The following is a 22,156-nucleotide window of genomic DNA, read 5'->3' on the forward strand; positions in this document are numbered from 1 at the left end:
TGGCAGAATTAGCTAACAATGCAGAGCAGGAGCCAGATGAAAAGTAAGAAAATGAGTAATTACTGAGAGAGAGGCTTAGCTGCACAAAATTTACCTAGTTAAGGCCCTTGCATAAATAGCAGATAAGAGCAATTCTTCATAGAAAATGCCTTGAATAAGTGGATACTTAAAAGTGTTTTGGCCCCAGTCCTGCAAGATTGATGCTTGACTTTGATGGGAGTAATTGTATGTGGAACATGAAATCACATACTGAGATCTAAATTAGCCTTTGAATTAAAGCTAAATTTTATTTTCCTCCTCAGTGATGAATATAAATGAAGACCCTAGATAAAGTGGGGTGCTCTGAAGGATAAAAGCCATGAATTCATAAAGCAGTTGCTGGGATCTGTGGTGCAGATAATAAGAGCAGCACAGCCTTCTGTAAGAAAATGCAAAGATCCCAAACTAATTCACCCCCAGCCTGAATACCAACAAGTTGTGACAGCTCATCCTTCAGAATGCTGTAAAATACAGCTCTATGTTACAAGTACTCAAGGCCCACCTGCTTGTCTCTAAAATTATTTGAAACAGCAGCTCATTTAGTGCTGTATTTTGACAGCTGAGATGTCTTCAAGTGGCAACATTTTGTGTTAATTTTTATTAGGAAACAGTGTGCAAATGGAAAGCAGCCTAAGGCAGGGGGTCAGGCAGAGCATCAGCAAGAGATGTGCTCAGTTTCTCAGTCTTCCTGCAAGCCCAGAACAGAACAGTTCTTTATTCACTTTCCTAGCAGTGCCAGTTCCTCCCGACCTCATTAATTTGTTGAGAAAAGAAATACCTGTAAAAATCATGAGGAATTCAATTATGTGAGATAAAAATACTTAAGGAATAGAACACAAATGGCAGTTGATGGTAAATGTCTCGTGTCTGTGAAGTTACAGCAGAGCTTATGGGCCACATTTCACATTTCTTCTTGTCTATCAAACATGATGAATCAGAAAACCTATGGAGATTAAGCCTCTGAATCACATTCCTTAAGGCAGACAGGGAATATCTTCAAGTTTATGTTGTTCTCTTAACTGCTGGTGAATGGAAGACAAAGCCTGAAGGTTTGGTGCTGTGGCCGTGCTGATTTCATGCTTGTTTACTTCCAAGTTGCAGCCATGTAGTCTTCAGAATTAAAGAACAAAAGGCCTGTGTTATTCTGGGGACAAATTCAATTAATTGGCAACAATGTCTTACAGACCCTGGTCACAGTTCACAGCAGACTCTTCTGGTAACTGGTGTATGTCTTTCTTTTAAAACATTTTGTAGTCTGGCCCAGGGAAGAAAATCCTCCATCGTGAACTGAACGGCACTCCTCACTCATGCAAAATTACTCATGGATATTAATTTTTGAAATATTTTGCAGCACAAGATGTGCAGTGAGTCCTGCCTGTGAGCACAAGCCTGCCAACGTGATTCAGGGTGCAGGCATTCACGGGGTGTGACAAAGCAGAGCTGTGTCTGGACAAGCAGCGCACCAGCCAGATGCCAACTCCATTTTGTGAAGCAAAAAAAAATCAAATAAATCCCGTGGGAGGTCTGCTGTGTCTGTGCACAGCCCTGTTTGCTCCTCAGGAACCCATTCCAGGTTTGCCACAACACAGCCAGCAAACTGGAGGGGGTGCACAAGCAGGGCCAGAGTGAGAGCACCCCACTTAACAAGAGCTGCTGGGTCCAAAGCTGTCCCGAGTCGTTCACCAGGGGATGAATCAGAGACAATTAATTCTCCTTGCTTATTGGCAATAACAAATGTGGCAAGCTCTGCCCTGAAGCAAGTTATTAATGCTGAATGTTTAGACTAGGAATAGATACAGGTAATTAAGCACGGCTCTGAGAGGAGAAGTGCAAGTGAGAGTTCTTGGATCACACTACCAGCACGGGAATGAGTTTGAAAAGATGTGAGAGAAGTTAAAATGACACTGCTGGAGATGCTTTCTGCACACTGACCCAGGTAGCTGTTAGCTCAGTGGTGGGGAGGAATCAGAACACCATGTTTCATTGCACTTTGGGGTGTATTTAATGGGTAAGATTGTACAGATCAAAGATCTATTTAAAAAAATATAAATCAAACTTTGAGCTGTTAAATAATTCGTAAAATTCAAAGATGCTTCAATGAGTGAGGCTTAAGTAGCTCAACCATAGCATGCCACCTGCTTCAATAGTAATAATAAAGCAAAGGATTGGGAAAACATAAATTTTCCTGCCATAATTCCACCAAATGACCTTTTTATAGGGCTGCAGGATAGAAAAAATGGTGGGAGAGTTGAGCTGATTACATTTACTCTTAACCTTATTATTTGTTAAACATGAGTAGTTCCTTAGCAAAGCATCAGCTCCCTAGCATCCTTTCCAACCCAGCAGTGCCTCTTGATGTCAAATGTTACAATAATGATTCCAGGCACTTCAAAGCCTCTGCATCCTAAAGAACAGGTAATTCTTCCAGGGGAAAAAGCAGCATGCAAATGAACACCATGAAGGGGCTGCCTGTCTTTTCACCCTTTTGTAGATAACAAGCAAGCTGTGTGTTCTAGCAAATTAAGAAAACAACCCCAACATCTTCCACAGATAAAAATTAAATGAAACGGAATGGTGGTTTTTTTTTTATCCTGAGAATACAAAACTTGGGGCATTGCTGTTTTTGTTGATGTGACCCAGCCATGCTCTCTGGGAGAAGCAAGGAAGGGGAAGCCAAGGAGTGCTCCTCACAGGCTGCTGCACACAACCACCCCCTGGTACAACACGACAAGGGGTTGTAGTCCGTACAGCCTGACTTGGGCTGAAGGAGGGAACCATGAGGATACACAAGCTACAAACTGTGCAGTGATGTGGCTCTGCACAGCATTTCTATTAGAGACGTTGCACGATGAGTTCGAGTAAATTAACTTCTCTGCTAAAGATGTTTTTATGCAGAAACAAGAGGGAAATCAGAGAACTGTCAGGGTTGGAAGGGACCTTAAAGCTCACCCGGTTACAATCCCCCTGCATGGGCAGGGACACCTTCCACCGGATCAGGTTGCCCAGAGCCTCATCCAGCCTGGCCTTAAAAACTTCCAGGGATGGGGCTTCGATTTATAACTCCCAAAATCCTAAACCCTTCGAAGGCAATAAATCCTCCTCCCTAGTTGCCGTCCCTGTGAGGACTTCACACACCAAGTACTCTCTTATTTAATAACTCACTATCACACGCTGCCCCTCACCCATCCCCTCCATCCCAGGGGACACTTCCTCACATCCCCCGGTGGACATGACCCCTTCCCCCCAGCTAATCCAGCAGATCCCTTCCATCTCGGCCCGCATCCCCTCAGGAGCGGGAAGGCAGCGGCAGCTCCCTCCTGACAGGAGGTGACGGCTGCAGGACCCCCCTTCCCGCCCTTCCCGCCCTCATCCCCAGGGGCCGCCGCCCTACCTCACCCTCCCGGCTCGTTGGATGGAACGCTCCGGATCCCCCCCGTCTGTGACAGCGGTGACCGCGCAGCTCCTCAGGCGGCCGAGCCCGGGGGTGTCGGCCGGGAGGTAACGGGTGAGGAGCGGGCAGGTCCCGCGGGCAGCCCCGGGGCTGTGAGGCGGAGCTGGGGCCCGGGGGCAGCGGAGGAGGAGGAGGAGGAGGAGGCCGCGTTCTCTCGCGAGAGGAGGGCGGGGCGGCCCCGGGGCTGGGGTTGGGGCCACCGCCTGTGGGGAGGGCCCGGGGAGGGGGAGAGCGAGGAGGCGGCTCAGTGGCGGAGCCTGAGGTGTCCGCCCGCCTGTCACAGCGCCCGGGCCGCCGACTCGCGGAGGAGCCGGTAAAGGCCCGAGGGGGTTGGGAGGGCGGCGGGTTGGGGAGCGGGGAGGAGGAGGAAAGAACGGGGCCGGGAGCTGCCTCCGCTCCGGGCTGCTTCCCCGCCATCGCCGCGGCGGCTGCAGGCCCGGTGAGGAGCGGGAGGAGAGGGGTGGGTCCGCCCCGCAGCCCCTGGGTTCGCTCTCGTCCCCGGCCCGCCGGAGGGAGGAGGAGGAGGAGGCTGCGGGCCCACGGGTTCCGCCGATCCCGGGCTGCAGCTGAGGAGCGGGAGGGCAGCGGGACCCCTCCCCACGGCTGCGGGGTGCGGCCCCAGAGCAGCTCGCCCGGGGGGCAAGAGGCGGCTCCGCTTCGCAGGTGGAGTCCCTCCTCTCCTTCTCGTCCCAACGCTGCTCCGCTCCCTCCCCAGCCGCGGCGGGGCGGAGGAGCCGCACATCCCGCTCCGGGCTGGGCGGGTCCCCGCTGGGCTGTCTGGGCCGGTGGCGGCGGGGAAGGAGCGGGGGGTCGGCCCGCAACGCCCGAGCTCCATCCCCCGCCGGCCTCCGGGCCTTCCCTCCCTGGCTGTGCCCGGGTGCGCTCCTCCCTTCCTTTTTTTCATCCATGTTCTATCGCGTTTCCCAGCCTGCCCACCTCTCTCCCTTTCCCGGCACGAAGTCTTATTTTTTTTTTTAATTATTATTATTATTTTCAATTATTATTATTTATTTTAAATTTATTTTTGAGTCCCGAGGCTGAAGCGGCGGGGCCGTGGTGAATCAGGCGATGGGGTAAAGCAGGCTGGGTGGCGGGGTGGTGAAAGTGCCGGCGGGGAAGCGGGGTGGGTGTTTACCTCCGGCGGGTCTGGCTCCTCCAGGCCGGAGCGGTGAGGAAGCGGCAGCGATGGCGCGGCTGGTGGCGGTCTGCAGGGACGGCGAGGAGGAATTCCCCTTCGAGAAGAGGCAGATTCCCCTCTACATCGATGACACCCTCACGGTGAGTGCCCGCACACCCCTCTGCAACCCCCCGGCCTGTGTTGCAATGCTCAGGCGGGGCCTTTTCCCTGGACAGGGCCTCCCTTCCCCCCCCCCCCCCGCCTCCCTTTCCCTCACCCCCCGGGCTCCTCCTTTCCTCCTGCAGGGCTGAGCTTTGGGACTTTGCAACACTTGGGGTTAACAATGTGGAAACTTTGTTGTTTTATTTTATTTTTTAAAATCTGATTCCCATCTATAAAAAAAAAACAAACCCACGTAATTAGAAAGTTATTGCTTGTGCTGGGGCCTGCGCTGAACTTGTTTTATAAGTGACAAGCATGTGCTCCAGCCCGAGTGTGGAGCAAAGCCATTTTTCAGCTCGTAAGGAAGGGAGGGAGCCATGTTAACACCGAGCCCAGGCTCACGGCTAGCTAAGGAATAACCATGCTTCTAAACAGCCAAGAAAAGGCAAAAGCTGTTTTTTATAGCTTTGCCTGAAAGCAGGGGCTATCACGTCGGTAACAACATCCCCACAGCAACAAACCCCAGAGAGCTGCAGTTTATTATTCTGAAAAACATGGGAGGTTTGCTATTTCCAGAAGATTCAGTGGGAAAATGGGCTTGGAGGCTCTCTGGTCTCTCCCTTCCTCACATGTCTGGAGGAAGGCTCAGGAATTGCATCAGAGGTAACGCAGAGCAAACAGAAAAAAATTCCCTGACTAGCCAGTTGTCAGTTGTTTTATTTCCCAAGCTGTGAAAATGTTGGTTTGAAAGCAAAACTGGGCTTAGATATAGGGCATTAATTATCCTGCTCACTCATATTTGATTTCTGTGGCTGTCAGTGGTGGGACAGTAACTCCTTTTACTTTAAATGGTGTAAAACACAGGTGCTTTAGACTCCTAATTTCACCCTTTGAGATGGGAGAATACCTGACTTGCATCAGCCAGCCCAGTCAACACTGTACATGTAATTTCTTCCATTTTCCAGAGCAAAACACTTGAGTGTGGTCAGAGTCTAAACCCCTCATCACACTGTTACAAGCTCTGCCTCAGTCCCACCTGGTTTTGCTACACGTGAGGAGGTCTTTGCTGCATTTGAGGTTTAATCTTCTTAAATGCTACTTGATGACTAATTTACCACATTACTAATTTACCAAATATTGTCCCTGTTTCTTGGCTTTGCATTCTCTGTGTTTATACAGCAGGCAGAGGAGTTTCTCCTTCAGTTGTCCAGAGCAATCTTGAGCTCCCCTGGTATGGTTGATTATCTAGGACCTCAGCACTGTGTAGGAATAGTGTAAATTTGGGTTGTTTGTTTTTTTTTTTAATGTCTTGGCTATGCCATGAAGGTTTTTTTGCTCCTCTGTTCCCCATGTAGCTTGAAGATCTTGGATTTTTTTTATTTTTTTAATTTTTTTTTAATCTTCCACTGGACTCCCTGGTAACCACTGCTTGTTGGATGGTGTCAAGGAGCTTTACCCTTTGTTGTGGTTGATAGGTTGAGGGTGAGAGAGAGAGTGAAAATTGGGCTACACCATCCAGAAGACAGATAAAATTCCATTTGTGGTTTAGTTCCAGAATGGAATTCCAGGCCCAGACTTTGTGCCTTTGCACTGTGTTGTCTCTGTCCCTCTGCTTTTCCCACCAAAGGGTGGCTGAAGGGGTTCCTGTGGCTGAAAATCAGATCAAAGGTATTTATGAAGGTGCAAATCCTCCTCAGCAGGGAGGAGTCTTACCTCAGGTGGGGTTTTTTTTTCCCTTTTACTGTTAAAAAGTACTTAGATTTTTAGGTGTTTTCCGGATATGCTTTTATGGCATAAATCTGCAGAAGGCAGTGAATGAACTCTTAGCTTCTCAGTGTCCTCTATAATTTATTTTTTAAATTCTTAATGAGAGCTACTGCAAGAAGTGCAGCTGTCTATGGAACACAATATTTTACATCTGCAGCATTGCCCTTAAGGAACAGTGGTGTTTCCTGGCAGTAACTTCTTAAAAATCAGATTTTAAAACTCCTGGGACTGGTGCTGTTAGTCAGGGCTTAATCTGTGCCTTAAATCTAGAAACACTCAATCAGGGGCTGCAAATTAGTGGGGGAATGGCCTCTTCAGCTTGTGACAGTGCACAGGGAGCTGTGGAGGTGCAGTGTGAATTGTTCACTATCACACTGCTGGGTTTCCAGTGCCTCAACTCGAAATTAAATGAAGCTTAAGTATTATTTAACCCTTTTTCATGTCTTAAGCAGCTTTTATGGTTTCTGGGAGGCATTGCATTTGATGTGGTGATCCAGGAATTTTTCCTTCCCGTTCAAGGGTGTGATGGTGGTTGGTGTTTAACCACTTAATAAAATCTCATCAGACAGACACAGGAATTAATTTACTCTTTGATAATTTCACTCTGCTGTACAGAACCACCTGAGGGTGTTGTCTGATACTGGGAGATGAAGGTGAGGGTGAAAAAAAAAATAAAAAATGCAGATGTCTCTCTCCTCCATGGCATTAGCAGATGGAGCTTTTACTTTTGCATGTAGCTCACTGCACACAGAAACATCACATTAGCAATGTAGGAAACCTGAAATTCTGCAGCAAAAACTTGTGCTGCTGCTTCATGTGTATGGATCAGGTGCAAGGGAGTCTGGAAAAAAAATGGCTGAGAGGTGAGGAGCAGCACTGGCTGTGGTGGTGTTCTGCACAGAGATAAGGCAGCTGTGCTAATATTCCAGCTCTGGAACATGTGAGATCAAAATATTGCCTTGCTTTCTGGCCTTTGAGGAGAGGTGTTTATTTTTGAGCAATGTCAAGTGCCTGTAAAAAGTAAATGTCTGAGTTCTCTGGGGGGAGTGTCAGCAGGGAATTCTCTCTTTAGGAGACAACTGAGGGAAGGTAGGAGGAGAAAAAAGGATAAATCAGGCAATTTTTCTTGCTGCCAATTGGTATTAAAGTTATTAAGCAAACCTGTTACTTTGTTTTTCAGATTTTAAAGTGAACTTTCAGTAATCATATTGATAAATTCTCTGTTTCTCAGTTTGGACAAGAAGACCAACTAACCCAGTTTTACTCTTTTTTTTTTTTTCCCCTAGTTGGTTCATTTCCCTGCAGGGTTGTAGAGTGTGGTTTATTTATTTATTTATTTATTACTGAAAAGTATTCTCCTGATTTCTCCCTCCCGTGCCAAGAAATTCCCTTTTTTGTTGCTCAGTAATTGGAAAAGAAATATTATTAATTACTTACAAGTAATCACATTGTTCTGTAGGCTTAACATTTTACTTTGAGCCTCTGGAGAGCTGCAGCTGCAATCATACAAAACTAAGTATACCTTAGAGTGCCTTTTGGGGTTAATATGGTTATAAATTAGCCCTCCAAGGAGTCAACTCAGTCATTAAACTCTTGTGACTGTTTCTTCATCCCTTTATAAATTGAGTTAGGCCCTTGGGTCAGTTTGGATCTCAGTGTGTTGAAGTACAGTTGTGGTTTTGTTTCTTTTTTGAAACTGAAGCAGTCTCCATTCATGTAGAGAGTGTAATATAAATACTGATGTGCCATTTAGCAACCTCTGCTTGCTCTGTAACAGCTCTTTAGGAGCTGCAATTAGAAACTGCCTCCAGAACATCAAATTAGGGAAACAGTTACTCTGCTGAAACACTCTCTGTCTGAAACCTTTACTTTTCTCCTTTCCCAGGTTTCCAATAGTTACATGAAAAGAATGAGCATTTAAATTTAAACATAATTTCTCTCATTTGCCTCAAGAAAGCAAAATAAACTAATCCTCTGTATGTGGCTTTTTTTCTGAAAGCTTTTTGTTTTGTTTTGTTCTTCCCCCTTGTGCAGATGGTGATGGAGTTTCCTGATAATGTGCTGAACCTGGATGGACATCAGAATAACAGTGCACAGTTAAAGCAGTTCATTCAGGTAAATACATCCTCCTGGTTTTTTCAGCAGAGCCACATGTGTCAGGTCTTAATTTCCTTGGATTCTGGCTGCTCCAGGAGGTTGTCACTCCTGGCATGACTTAGATGTCAGCACCTCTGGGCAGTTGTGACTTGGTACCAAAGTACAGCAGGTGCATTTCAGCATTTACACCCTGCTGTGTGCTCAGGAGGCAGTGCCTGCATGTCTGGTTGTTTGGAGACTTGTGAAAATAACACCTCCTGGTCACGGCCAGCTTGTACTAAATGGAAGCTACAGACTCTAAATACATTTTGGTTTTTCTTCTTCTAAAGCTTTTTAACTTCTTTTTGTGTGTTCTTTAAGTTCTTATGATCAATACCATACCAAGACAGAGTTAATGAGCCAGTTTATAGCTTAAATGCAGTTGATTTGTGAGAGATGGTTCTGTGTTGCCCTGGAGCTTTAATTGTAGAAGTTTACCTGGTAACAGTGACAAAGAACCATGGTACAGTAACACCTGTAGCAGCTACAGGGTGACCACTGGATGCTCACAGGGAGAGGGGAGTTTGCAGCATTCTGCACTGGTGGTTTGACAGCAGCACTCCAGACAAACACATGAAACATTTCTGTGTTGTGAAAATAGCTTGTTCCTGCTGTTGCCTTAACTTAGAACTGTTAATTGCAGGGAAGAGGATTATTGCAGAGTGATTCTGCTTGTCAGATTATTTAATGTGCCTGCCTTTAGGAGCACAGACTTTAAATGTTATCTGATAATAGCTTTGCTTTTCATAACATATGTTGCTTCAAATCAGCTGAAAATATTCTTCTCCTTTGAACTGATGTATCTGCACATTCCATGGGATGGATTAGCTGCCCTCTGCTGCATGATCTTTTCTTCCCTTACAACTTGTAGTGAGTCATTTCTGCATCAGGAGTGCTGAAGTGATACAGATACAACAGGAACACAGAAAATACAATCGTGGCAAAATACTCCCTGTGTAGATACAGCTGTGCTCACAAAGCTACACTTTGTATAACCAGGGAAAAATGGCAATTAATGCCCTGACAGGTTGTGTGTGGAAGTGGCAGCAGTGCTGATAATCCCAGTGTAAGTGTGGTGATTGGTGGGTGAGGAAGGGACTCTCATCTCTGTAGCTGTGCTCATGTGTGCCTGAAAATCCAAGCCAGTCTTTTAGCAGCTAGAGGAAGAAATAAAAGGGCTTGAGCTTTTTTTCTTCACATGGGTGGGTTGGACAGAGGAGCCTGGAGAAACTCCTGGAATTGTTTATTGACCTGTTAAAAGGTGTTCCCTAAAGTGCTCTGTTGTTAGCACACAAGTAAACTCACTGCCCAAGTAGAACATCTCCCCCTGAATAGTAATGTGTGCTGCTTTTTTAATTTCAAGCACTAGAACTGTGCTGTCAGAGGGCATTTTGCCTTCCTGGAAATGAAGTGCTAAGTTGGCTTGCTCCAAACAGGAGGAGTTTTGGAAACAGCACTTGTTGGTTTGAGTGACAGGAGAGAACAAGAGGAGAAAAATAGGAGCTTCCTCCCAGAGGGCAGAGTGTAAGACTTGAAGCAGAGTTGATCCTGATAGTAGCAAGTATGGTTTTGTGCATGTTTTAAGCATTTTAAGTGATGTACAATAAATCAGTGGCCTGAACCTCTGAGCTCTGTCTGCAGCTCCCAGTTCAGGTGGGTTTGGGTGTGGAAATGCCGGTGAAGGCGAAAAAACCCCAAAGACAGTTTTTTAAGTCATGTTTTTTTTTTTATTTTGCATTATTTCATTTCACTTTCTTTTTTTAGAGACACAGCATGCTCAAACAGCAGGATCTGAACATTGCCATGATGGTGACCTCTCGGGAAGTGCTGAGTGCCCTCTCTCAGCTGGTGCCCTGCGTTGGCTGCCGCCGCAGCGTGGAGAGGCTCTTCTCCCAGCTGGTGGAGTCTGGAAACCCAGCCCTGGAGCCCCTGACAGTAGGGCCAAAGGGGGTCCTGTCTGTCACTCGAAGCTGTATGACTGATGCAAAGAAACTTTATACACTCTTCTACGTGCACGGGTGAGTCAGAGCTGGGAATCATAATAATCAGTAATAATAATCATCTGGGGAAAAGGGCAGTGGCTGTCTGTGCCTTTCACCTTGCAGCTTTCTTGGCCACACTGAATTGTCCCAAGTGTGAATTTTATAGCATATACTTGTCTTTTACAGCCATGTTAAACTAGTTATTGCCTAAACTGGGTAAAAAAACCAGCCCGACCCACAAACCCTAGGCTTTCATATCATCAGTTGCAATGCTATGGTTGCAATTGAAAGATACCACTGTTAAAATGTTCAGTTATTAACCTGAAAGAGGCACAGTGGGGTTTTCATCATCTCTGGAAGAAGAATGTTTCTTCACCTCCCTACTATGCATGTAAAATAAGGTAAAAGAAAAAAAAAAATTAATTGGAACCCCATCATCCCCCTGCCCAACTTTCTGCTCTTGGGTAGAAAGGTAACACTTGGAAAGTGAAACCTTCTGGCTCTGGCTGGCACACTTGGTCTTGGTGCCATTTGTTTCTCTGCTGCCAGCAGACCAAGCAGTGAGTGCTCACCACAGTGTGCCTTTGCCTTCCAGTTGGCTTCAGCTCATCCTGCTTCTTGCTCCAGTTAGCAAGTCCCTGAGAAGCAGGAAAGGTTTGTGCAAAGCTTGGATATTGAGATTTGGAGGGTGAGGTGTGGTGTAACTTGATGAAGTGGTGCTGGTGGTTCCCTGAGCTTTTGAAATAGGTGTCATTGCTCAAAGTCTGTCCCTCATGGGGTTACACAACAGCTGACTGTATTTTTCTTGTGTGCTGCAGGGTTGGGTGTTATAAGAAGTGAAAATGGGGGACAGGAAGGAAGTTTTAGATTTAATCTTCATTAGCATAGTTGTTTCTGAGATGTGAGCTGAATCAATCCCTTTAAAATTCCTCAAGAAAACCATGTTTTCAGAATACTCAGTTATGTTTTTTTCCTGTAGGTCCAAACTGAATGATATGATTGATGCAATTCCCAAAAGTAAGAAGAACAAGAGATGTCAGTTACACTCCCTGGACACACACAAACCAAAGCCCTTGGGGTAAGTGTTTAACGTGCTCAATTCAGTATAAAATATTTTAAGGAACTGAACTATAGATTTATTTTGAAGTGATTTTATTTCAGAGATCAATTGCTGTGCTGTTACCTGTTTGCCAGAGCAGTCATTTCCAAGATAACAGATCCAAATAGTTGTGGGGGAGAGGAACAGAGGCATTCAGGCTACTGTAGGAATCAGCTGCTTCCCAAAACTTACTGAACTACTTCATTTAATAACTTCTCAGTCCTAGCTGAGAGCCCGAGCCATTTTTATCTCTTGGCTTTATAAGTCTTTTACTTGCTGGTGGGTTGTTTTATTTGGGGTTCTTTTATATAAAAGTAATGCATGTTTAATTTCAAAACCAGTGGCCAAAACCCAGCATGGCCATTACAAACCAGTGCTGTCTGATGTGGTTTTCATATCTTGTCTGACATAACCTGGAATAGAATTGCTCAGGGCTGGGATGGCTCCTGTGTTGTGATACACACCATGATTGTGATAGCTGATTTGTGATAAAAACTAAAGAGAAAGTGGTTTTTGAGCTTTACACAGCAGTTTTTCTGAAATTGAGGTGAAAGGGTTCATACTAAACAAATGTATATCATTTGGTTTGGGATTATTTAAAAATGCCTTGCATGACTGTTAATAAAGGGATTGATTGTGACTGGGCTGCAGGCTTTAAACTCTGTAAAATATATTTTCTCAAGGTGTGACAGCATATTGTGAATACACCAGTGAAAAAGATGCATATGTAGCTTTGTGTTTTGGAATTGGAATGGTTAATTCCACCTGGTTAAGCAGAAAAACACCCCTTGTAAATCTCTTGTGGATTTGGGGTTTTTCTCCTGTTTACAGGGTGTAATTTATTTTTTTTAATGTGAAGACCAGCAAATGAGACTGCTGTGCTTAGTTGGAGTGCCCAGGACCTTTTTTGGGTGATTATGTTCTGCTTTTGGTTAAGCATACAACCTGTGAGAGCTTGATCATGGTTTCCAGTTACAGGACATGTATTTTTCTGAGCACACTTGAGTCTCTCTGGGTTTAGATAAATCCTCTGAGATGCCAGGCATGTGGAATTTGACACTTGACTTTTCACTTGTGCTGCTTGAGGATTGTAGTAGCTAATTATTATCTCTTATTTTATTCTGCTTATAGGCCTTTTGTCTAATTAGTTTAAAGCTTCTGTTACACCAGCAAAAGATCATAGGGGTATAATTTTGTTTTTTTAAATAAAGCAAATTCAAAGCACTATGACTTTATTTTTTTTCTGCTTAGTTTTTAATAAGATCAGTCTTTTCTGTGTAAGAACTTTTACCACACCCAAATGTATATTGTGAAGTTTTTTTAACAATTTTTTTTAAGTTTAATGTAGGGTGTTTTATGCTTTCTCCTTGATGGTAGATATGTGGAAGTTTGGGGGTTATGTTTTGCTTATTTCTTGGGAGGTTTTGGGTTTTCAGAAAGTTGTCATATGAAATTTAACCTGTCTCAGCAGTAACTTTAAAAAGTCATTATGAATCCAGGTTTATAAATATGGACAGTAAAATCTGTATCTCATGTGTTACCCTGCAAGTTAAGGCTTAACCTATGAAAGATTCAAAGTAAATTAAGGAACACAATAACATTTTCATAGCAGTTGTTTAAAAAAATAGAATAGTTCATAATATATATGGTGTAGGTGTAAAAAAAAATGTTTTTTAATACTGTGTGACAGTGAAGGGAGCAGTAGCACACTCAGTACAGAGAAATTAAGTGCAGATAAGAAAAATAGTGAAGACAGCAGAAAGGAGAGCAAGTGTAGCATCACTTTCCACTATGGACCTTTCCAGGGACCAGTCAGGTAAACTAACAGTGCTTTTTTTTATTTATTTATTTTTCCCCCTTTCTTTTCTGAGCTGCTAACAGGATAATGTGCAGCCTTTGTTCCTTATGTTGTGGTGTTTCTTCTTTTTGCAGGGGTTGTTGGATGGATGTGTGGGAGCTCATGTCCCAGGAATGCAGGGATGAAGTAGTTTTAATTGACTCTAGTTGTCTTTTAGAAACATTAGAAACCTATCTCCGAAAACACAGGTATGTTCCAGGAGCAAAATCTTCCATTTGAGGAGTGCATGCTGCACTTTTTGGTGAATAAATATATTTTGGTGAATAAAAATATATGTAGAGTTCACACAATGTTTCAAATGATGAGATGGTGAAATGCTCTTTGTGTTGTACCTGTTGTTCTGGGTTATGGTAAGGGAAATGCAGAGACCTCAGATGAAGCCATAGCTCCTTGTCTTAATCCCTTTGGTTAGGATTAAAGTAAAATTTACAATTTTATTGTTTTAAACTGTACATACTCACTCTTTCACAAGTACCCTGCTCTGTCTGGGACTATGCCTTACTTCAGGCTTTTGGGGAGCATGTGCAGTTTCAAAATTAATACCACCTAAAATTACAGAAGCAGATTTTAGGCTTGGTGTTGCTTGTAAATCACTGTTTTAAAACAGTTGCTTATGACTTAGTTGTGCTCTTGCTCTCCTGTCTCTCTTGCAGGCAAAAAATAGGCCACAAAATGACTGTTGTGTGTGTAGGGTAGCTGCTGTGCTGATGAGAAAGTTTTTAATTTCCAGTAGTCTCACGGTTCTGATACAAACTGTGGGGGCACAGATGGGTGCGGGGGTGGCAGTGGTGTGGAAATAACACTTTGGAAACAAAATAACTTTAATCTCCTGTGACATTAAACATGGTGTTGGCAGCATTCCTGCTGCTAACCTGCAATAATATTGCTGTTTTCTTTCCTTTCACCACAGAAACTTCACCAGTTATCATAGCTCTATCAAACATCAAAATATGTTTGACTTAGTGTGGTCAAGTGACTGGGCAAACTAGGGAAGGGAAAAGCACCATCCAGAGATGGCACGAGGAGCTGGAAGCTGAAATGTGAGCAGCTTGTCTGACTTGCATTTTTAGAATAATTCAGCAAGAGGTTTTGCAGCTCCTTGAAGGTTGCTCTTCTTATAAAAGAGAACGAGCTGAACTTGGTTGTATTTTGATTAGAAGAGATTTCATAATTGTACCCTTCTCATCTTAGTTATCTGAGCTGCCACATGTTTAAATTAGAATCATGGAATTTTCAGGGTTGGGAGGGTATGCATTGAGTATGTTGTGTTATAAATAAGCCTTGTTTGGCTACCTGTGCAGCAATCTAGTAATTCAGAATATGGTTAAAGGTGTTTGTAGTGAAAACATCACTGGTACAGCAGGCAGCAGGAGAAACTTTTTAGTCTTCCTGCTTATCACTCACTCGAGTATACTTTAAATAACTGCTATAAAGTAACTTGGAGTGTGTTACTGGAGAGGAATTTTGTCCAGGCTTGTCCTGGTGGTTCAGTTTCTTCACTGTTAGACTTCTCATCTTTGAATGAATATGGAATCATTTCTCCATGCAGGAATTTCTTTGGATTAACAATTAGCCTGGCTTATGCCTCGAAGCATGAAAGCTGATACTCAGACTTGATCTATGGGAGGTAGTCTAACACAGGGAGTAAACCTGGGTGGCTTGCAGCCAGAGCCTTGTTACTCTGTGGAGTAACAAGAACCTTAAACACCTCACACACCTCGGGCTGGGGCTGCGGCTCGCGATTCCCTCCCCGACACCCGACTCATTCCCTTTCTCTTTCAACCCAGGTTTTGCACTGACTGCAAGAACAAAGTGCTCCGGGCTTACAACATCCTGATAGGGGAGCTGGACTGCAGCAAGGAGAAGGGGTACTGTGCTGCACTCTACGAGGGGCTGCGCTGCTGCCCCCACGAGCGCCACATCCACGTCTGCTGCGAGACGGATTTCATCGCGCACCTGCTGGGCCGCGCCGAGCCCGAGTTCGCAGGAGGGTATGAGTATGTAATTTGCTAGAGTGGGCTATCTAGCGCTTTGCTTCTTTATTTTACTGTCCCCTCTCTTTTTGCACAAGTCAGCTCTGCCTCCTCGCTCTGCACAGTCAGCTTCTGGACCTAAATACCCGCCGTGAAGTCGCCCCCGGCAGGGAACGCTTCGCAGCGGCGAAGGTGTCGCGTGTGCTTTCTGTCCTCCAGGTGCACTGAACTCTGAAGGCTGGAAAAAAATGCCAAATGTCTTCTAGTTCATTTGGGTGCTCACTAGGGGCTGCCTGCTTTTCCACCAAAATATGCCAAAGAGAAAGAGAACCTTGGCTGCCAGTTTTACCAAGTGTTCAGTCTGGCGTTGTAGCTGTTTGTATAGTGCAGTCATTTCAGAACCTGTTTGAGCATCTTTCCAATGAAAAACACAATTCTGAGCCTTTATCTTTAGAATTCTTTAGAATTCAACTGGTTCATAATTGGTTAGGAGGGTAAATGCTTTTATAATAATTTTCCCCTACTAAATGATAGCAATTAATACTGAAATATTTTTACTTTTTACAGTAATATATAAATTTCTCCGTGTGTTTATTCACCTTCAGTTACCTGACACATAAAGCTCTGGGAAGCTGAAATATTTGCTACATAAACTAAATACAAAATTCCAGTAAACCAAGCAAATGGCTGCATCTCTTTGGCATTAAAACTCTGATGGTCCCACCTGTAGGAGGAAGCAGAGACCCATGGGGCAACACCCTCAGCAGTTGGAAGGCAGAGTGCAGCTTAGCAGTGCCACGCAGAGCTTAGTGCCTCAGGAACGTGGTGGTGGCTTTGCCCTGGTCCTTTCTGTTTTGCATCTGCATGCAGCACAGCAGAACTCGATTTTAAAAGCTGCTCATGCACACATCTCTGCAGCTGGATGTCAAGAAAAGACGTCATTAACTGCTTTGATCTCTTGGTAGGCTTCCAGCTCCTTTAACCACGCTGTCCTTTGGTTTACTCTCCCTCCAGACGAAGAGAAAGGCATGCAAAGACAATAGACATAGCCCAGGAAGAAGTTTTGACCTGCCTGGGTATTCATCTTTATGAAAGGTTACACCGAATCTGGCAGAAGTTGCGGGCTGAGGAACAGACGTGGCAGATGCTTTTCTACCTGGGTGTTGATGCTTTACGCAAAAGTTTTGAGGTAAAAAATCACATTTCCTCTGTTTGAGTTGCTGTAGGAACTGTGGGTGTTCTCCCTAAAAATATTTTCCTGCTTCCTACTAAGCTTGGGCTGGAAGGAGCTGCAGGGGTGTTGTGTTCAGTCCCTTGTTGCCTGCAGGCAGCAGTTGTGTGGTAGAAACGCACAGCACAACCGAGCTGCATTCTGGTGTGAAGCTTGCTGGAACATAAGAGACTGAGGCTTGCTTTTCCCTTTGCTGGATCTTCTGTGTTTTTAATTCACAGCAAAGGTGTTTCCCCCTGGTAGAGTTTAAATTAAACTGTTGTAGCTCTGGCTACAACAGTTTTATTTGGTTTATTGATAAAAATGGAGGGGCTGTGCTTCTGAATTACAAACACAACTGCTAACTCTGGCATTCAGCGTGTTCCAGAAGCACCTTAACTTTATTTTAATGTATTTGATTTTATTTATTAGGACCCCCAAGTCCTGTGGGATCTTGCACTTCAGGCAGAACTCCTTGGAGTTCTTTTAATGTATGCCACTAGTATACATCCCCTTTGGCATGGAATAAAAACTTTTTTGTTTTGTCTTCCATTCATAATGACAGTTTCTCTAAAAACCTGTAAAACATCAGAGGAGGAGGAACAAAATCAGTTTGGGAAAGATCACAGCAGGACCCTAACCTAGTTAGTCCTTGGAGTTTGTTTTTTTTTCCACAAGGAATTGTTTTAAAGAGTTACAGTGCTATGCAAGTGATGTGGGGCTGGGTGCACTGTGGCATTTTTTCAGTTTTGTCTTGGTGGGTTTTTCATCTAGTAAAGCATGGCATTTAAAATTAATTTACATTGCAAACTCAGGTAGTTCTACTGGTGTGCAAGGTTGGCTGTGAATTTGAAGTTTTGTCTTTATATGGAGTCCTTTTCTAGGGTGAGTGGGAAAGAAAGTGGCTCATTTGAGTGTAAGAAGTTCCCAGAGTGACCTGGAAAAAAGCCCTAAACCCCCTGTTAATTTACTTTTGACCTGTTGCAGAATATTTTACTAGTTTAACTATTTTTTTTAACTGTATGTAGATGTGTCATTAGGATATTTGTTCTAAATTTAATACTGAAGAGCATGTTTAGATATTGTGCTGTATTTTGAGGTTGACCTCTGCTTCAGAATCAGAGAATCAGACTTTTCACTGGTTACCCTGAGACAAAATGCTGCAGGACCTGGGGTTCTGGTGTCATTTTTCTGTGCAGCTTATGTTAGATACTCAGAGCATCTGCCAGGTAGACATCCAAGTCTGCAAATTTACTGAAAATTGTGAATTTGGGCTGTAAGTTAAACACAGTGCTCCTCCTGTGCCACCCAAATTCAGTGCCTTGGTCTGGATGGGTGTTTTTCTCCTGCAGTCAGTAGTTGTCTTGCCGTGACTTTTACAAAAAGCACTTGCCAGCTCTTTTCCTCCTCCTTTTTCATAAATGTAAAAGCTTGAATTGTGTAACATCTATAAATAGATCTAACCTCTTATAAACAGATGGCTGTGGAAAAAGTGCAGGGTATTAGTCGACTGGAACAGCTCTGTGAAGAATTTTCAGAAGAAGAAAGAGTGCGAGAGCTGAAACAGGAGAAGAAACGCCAAAAACGGAAGAACAGGAGGAAAAATAAGTGTGTGTGTGAGATCCCTGCTCCTCTGCAGGCAACAGAAGAGAAGGAAATCAACCAAGTGAAGGTAAACACAGCTAGCAGTGATGTTTGATGCTGTTAAATACCTGCACTTCTGATTTGGTGCTTCATTCAGCAGCTCACTCTACAACATTCGGATTCTTGAAGTTTTTACTGCAGTTTCGGGAACAGTTTTTGGTGGGATGTAGAATTTAGGACTTTCTTTAGATTAGGACAGGCTTCTTGTAAAGGAGCTGCCTGCAACTCCTTAGTTTGGGGAGTGTTGGTGTTTGTGTTCTTTAAATAAACGAAGAAAAATCCTAAATCTTGGGGAGAGTCAAGCTATATGAGAATATTTTTCAACTCCTCTCAGAGTGTGGTTCATCAAATGCAAGTTGCAGGCAAATACCATTAATTTTTTGGAAAGGGGAAGTTTCAGTTGACTAAATGCAATTATTATTACTCTGGATCTCTTGACTCGGCCCAGTGGGCAAACTGTAGGCCATGTTATTATGGGAAAAGTAGCTGGGTTTGTTGGTTTGTTTTGTTTTTTTTTTTTTTTAAGTTATCTTGTACTTAAGAATTACAAGCAACGCTGTGGCTGTTATCAGTGCCAGCTGTTTTTTTTCTCATGAGAAGTATCCTTTAAAAAGATCCTTCACTGCTTTTAGTGCTTGCTACTATTTTTTTTTTATTTTATTTTATTTTTTTTTGTCTTCAGGAAAATTCCAACTTCACAGAAAGCAGCTGCAAAGCCTGTGGTAGCACTGAAGAAGCTAACAACTGTGTAGAAGTAATTGTAACTAATGAAAGCACTTCTTGCACCTGTCCTAGTAGTGGTACTCTATTAGGTTCACCTAAAATCAAGAAAGGTAAGTTCAGGGCCATTCTCCCTGTTAAAATTCTAGCATTTATGGGGCAAACACTGCTGTGCAGCAGCTGCTCCAGGTGACCCTGATTTTCCCCCTGCCTCAGGTTTATCTCCACACTGTAATGGCAGTGACTGTGGGTACTCATCCAGCATGGAGGGCAGTGAAACAGGATCTCGAGAGGGATCAGACGTGGCCTGCACTGAGGGCATCTGCAACCATGATGAAAATGGTAGGTTTGGGAAGAACACAGTGCTGGCTTTCAGTACCCACAAAACTGAAGGATCCGAGAAGAAAGTTCCCTGTTTTTTTCAGGAGATGATCCCTGTGTCCATCGCTGCGACGACAAAGAGGAGGATGGAGACAGCTGTGTGGAGTGTTGGGCTAATTCAGAAGAGAACACCACGAAAGGCAAAAACAAAAAGAAGAAAAAGAAAAGTAAAACCTTGAAGTGTGAGAATGAACATGTAAGGAACACGGCTCTTCCAGAATGCTTCTTTCAGTGCATTCATTGTAAAGTAGTTACCAAAGTGTTTTGCATTTTGATTGTGACTAATGGTGTGAATGGGGTCACAAGGATTTTCTGTTACCTCTCCATTGAGTTTTGAAATCGAGGTGCTTCCTGGAGCAGTGGTGGAAGGAGTCTCTTCTCTCCAGTGCTCTTAATCCTGTGCACTTTTGTGCACTCTCAGTGCATTAACGTGCCGTTCCCCCTCCTCCCCAGGCACACGTATTTAATACACATTTATATCCTTGCTCTCCTTTTGAACCCTGCCCTTTCCTCTTTCCCTCTGCTTCCATCAAACATCCAAATCTTTCAGGTTTCACACTGCTGGTAGTTCACTGCAGGCTGTTTTCAATTTCAGATCCAGAAACTTGGGAGCTGTATGGCAGATCCAGGGAGCAGAGAGACCTCAGGAAATCTCACGCACACAGAGTTTCATCACGACAAGACCAAAGACACACATGCTGAAAGCTGCTGTAGCTCAGAAAAAAGTGGGCAGCAGTTGCCTTGGTTTGAGCATATGAAAAATGTGTCACAGTTTGCAGAATCCACAGAAATGTCACTTGTTCCTGATTCTGGAAAAGGTGCCAAGAGCTTAGTGGAACTCCTTGTAAGTAACTGTGTCGTTTGGGCTGTAGCATACAGTTTTAAAGCTTGGATTTGAGGGGTGGGGTTTAGAACTTGAATATCAGGGAAGAATCCTTCCAAGAGAAGATGTGACTGTCCCTGACATTGCAGCCTGCTCTCCCCAGGCTCAGTTTGTTTGCTTTTGCTCATTCTCTGGAAAGTCTGTAGCTTGGGTGCTCTGCAGAGGAGGAGAGGTTGCCTGTCACTGGAATGCAGGAGGCAGAACATGTATTATAAGTGCTCATTATCAAGGATTGCATTACTGCATAAAATGAAGCATTACTGCTGCCTTCATGCCTCAAATACTACTTCCCACCATAGGCTTCTTGGACAACTTTCTTCTCTTTCCCTTTCCTTCCTCTTCTCCCTCTCCCTTGCTGTATGTCCTTTCTTCTCCTCTTTTCCCTTCCTTCTCTTCTCCTCTTTTCCCTTCCTTCTCTTCTCCTCTTTTCCCTTCCTTCTCTCTCCCTCTTTTCCCTTCCTTCTCTCTCCCTCTTTTCCCTTCCTTCTCTCTCCCTCTTTTCCCTTCCTTCTCTCTCCCTCTTTTCCCTTCCTTCTCTCTTCCTCTTTTCCCTTCCTTTTCCTCTTTTCCTTTCCTTCTCTTTTCCTCTTTTCCCTTCTCTTTTCCTCTTCTCCCTTTCTTCTCCTCTTCTCCCTTCCTTCTCTTTTCCTCTTTTCCCTTCCTTCTCCTCTCCTCTTTTCCCTTCCTTCTCCTTTTTTTTTTCCCCCTCTTCTTCTCCCTTTAAAAAACAATGCTCTAATAGAAGCCATTCACTTGCAACATAAATGTGCTAAAACTCTGAAACTTTCCTCTGGTGGGATTCCCAGCTCCCTCTCACCCAAAAACCATCAGAGCACTGTGTGTGAGCTGGGGGGGGTGGATTTTGTGGTGAGCTGGAGGAGCCCTCTCCAGGCAGCAGGTGCCGAGCAAGGCGCGAGGTCTTCCCTTGCCTCTTGTCGTTTGCAGGATGAGTCCGAGTGCACTTCTGATGAGGAAATCTTCATCTCCCAAGATGAGATCCAGTCCTTCATGGCAAACAACAAGTCTTTTTACAGCAATAGAGAACAATACCGACAGCATCTGAAGGAGAAATTTAATAAATACTGCCGCTTAAACGATCACAAGAGGCCCATTTGTAACGGTTGGCTGACAACAGCGGGAGCGAACTAAACACAATAAAATAGCTCTGTCTTTCACTGAAATTCTCCAGATGACTACTGCGCCTTCTCTTTCAAAAACTTAATTTAGTGACTTATGGCAAAATTTTATCTTAAATTAATGTGATTCTACTTTTTTTTTTTTTTTTTCTCTTTTTTTTTTTTTTTTCTTTTTTTCGGGAGGGAGGCTGGTGGAGGTGATTTCATTAATTTTGTTCTTTCTTCAGGCTTGTATCTTTAGTTGGGTAGCTGTGCAAGCCTCTCATAATTTAAGCCATCTCTTTTCATTAAATGTTTCTCTTACTGTGAGACTTACAAAAAAAAAAGCAAACTAGTGGCAAAGTAATGTTGTACCTATAATTCTGTACAGAATGACAATGAGCTGAATATAAGATTTTACAAAGTAGACATCCATTTGCAAAAAATGTTTTGGATGTAATATGTTAAAGCGCAATGTGCAAAATTTAAATAAAGAATATTTATTAATATGCATAGTAAAACCCTGGTGTACACGTTTCTGCTTGAGCTCCTGGAGTTGGGGCTGTGGGGATGGACAGCTTCAGGTTGGGGAGGAAGGGGAGCCCTTATCCTGGTGGTT

At 43.9% G+C, this 22,156-nt stretch overlaps 2 protein-coding genes across 8 annotated transcripts; one reads left to right on the top strand and one right to left on the bottom strand.

Annotated features, from left to right (window-relative positions):
- Positions 1–608: 608 nt before the first annotated feature.
- On the bottom strand, positions 609–4,424 carry LOC139806038 (basic salivary proline-rich protein 1-like). 2 transcript variants are annotated; one of them, XM_071765147.1, is made up of 2 exons: positions 3,431–4,424; positions 609–1,149 (listed from the first exon to the last, which is right to left on the bottom strand). In XM_071765147.1, exons 1-2 carry the CDS (start codon positions 4,396–4,398, stop codon positions 1,014–1,016), a joined length of 1,104 nt encoding a protein of 367 aa, XP_071621248.1. In that variant the 5' UTR covers positions 4,399–4,424; the 3' UTR covers positions 609–1,013. The 2 variants fall into 2 exon arrangements, with proteins under 2 accessions (XP_071621248.1, XP_071621249.1); XM_071765148.1 differs by having other exon boundaries at positions 609–1,183.
- On the top strand, positions 3,466–22,058 carry GGNBP2 (gametogenetin binding protein 2). Of its 6 annotated transcripts, none has more exons than XM_071765126.1 (15): positions 3,466–3,544; positions 4,650–4,768; positions 8,571–8,651; positions 10,437–10,690; positions 11,634–11,732; positions 13,444–13,569; positions 13,686–13,799; positions 15,399–15,608; positions 16,599–16,773; positions 18,272–18,466; positions 19,121–19,271; positions 19,375–19,500; positions 19,584–19,735; positions 20,135–20,383; positions 21,368–22,058. In XM_071765126.1, exons 2-15 carry the CDS (start codon positions 4,676–4,678, stop codon positions 21,569–21,571), a joined length of 2,229 nt encoding a protein of 742 aa, XP_071621227.1. In that variant the 5' UTR covers positions 3,466–3,544; positions 4,650–4,675; the 3' UTR covers positions 21,572–22,058. The 6 variants fall into 6 exon arrangements, with proteins under 6 accessions (XP_071621227.1, XP_071621225.1, XP_071621228.1 ...); XM_071765124.1 differs by lacking the exon at positions 3,466–3,544 and adding an exon at positions 3,662–3,803; XM_071765127.1 differs by lacking the exon at positions 3,466–3,544 and adding an exon at positions 3,662–3,803 and having other exon boundaries at positions 15,399–15,602.
- The last annotated feature ends 98 nt before the right edge of the window (positions 22,059–22,156 follow it).

This window comes from Heliangelus exortis, chromosome 21, assembly GCF_036169615.1.
Source record: "Heliangelus exortis chromosome 21, bHelExo1.hap1, whole genome shotgun sequence".
NCBI classification, from domain to species: domain Eukaryota; kingdom Metazoa; phylum Chordata; class Aves; order Apodiformes; family Trochilidae; genus Heliangelus; species Heliangelus exortis.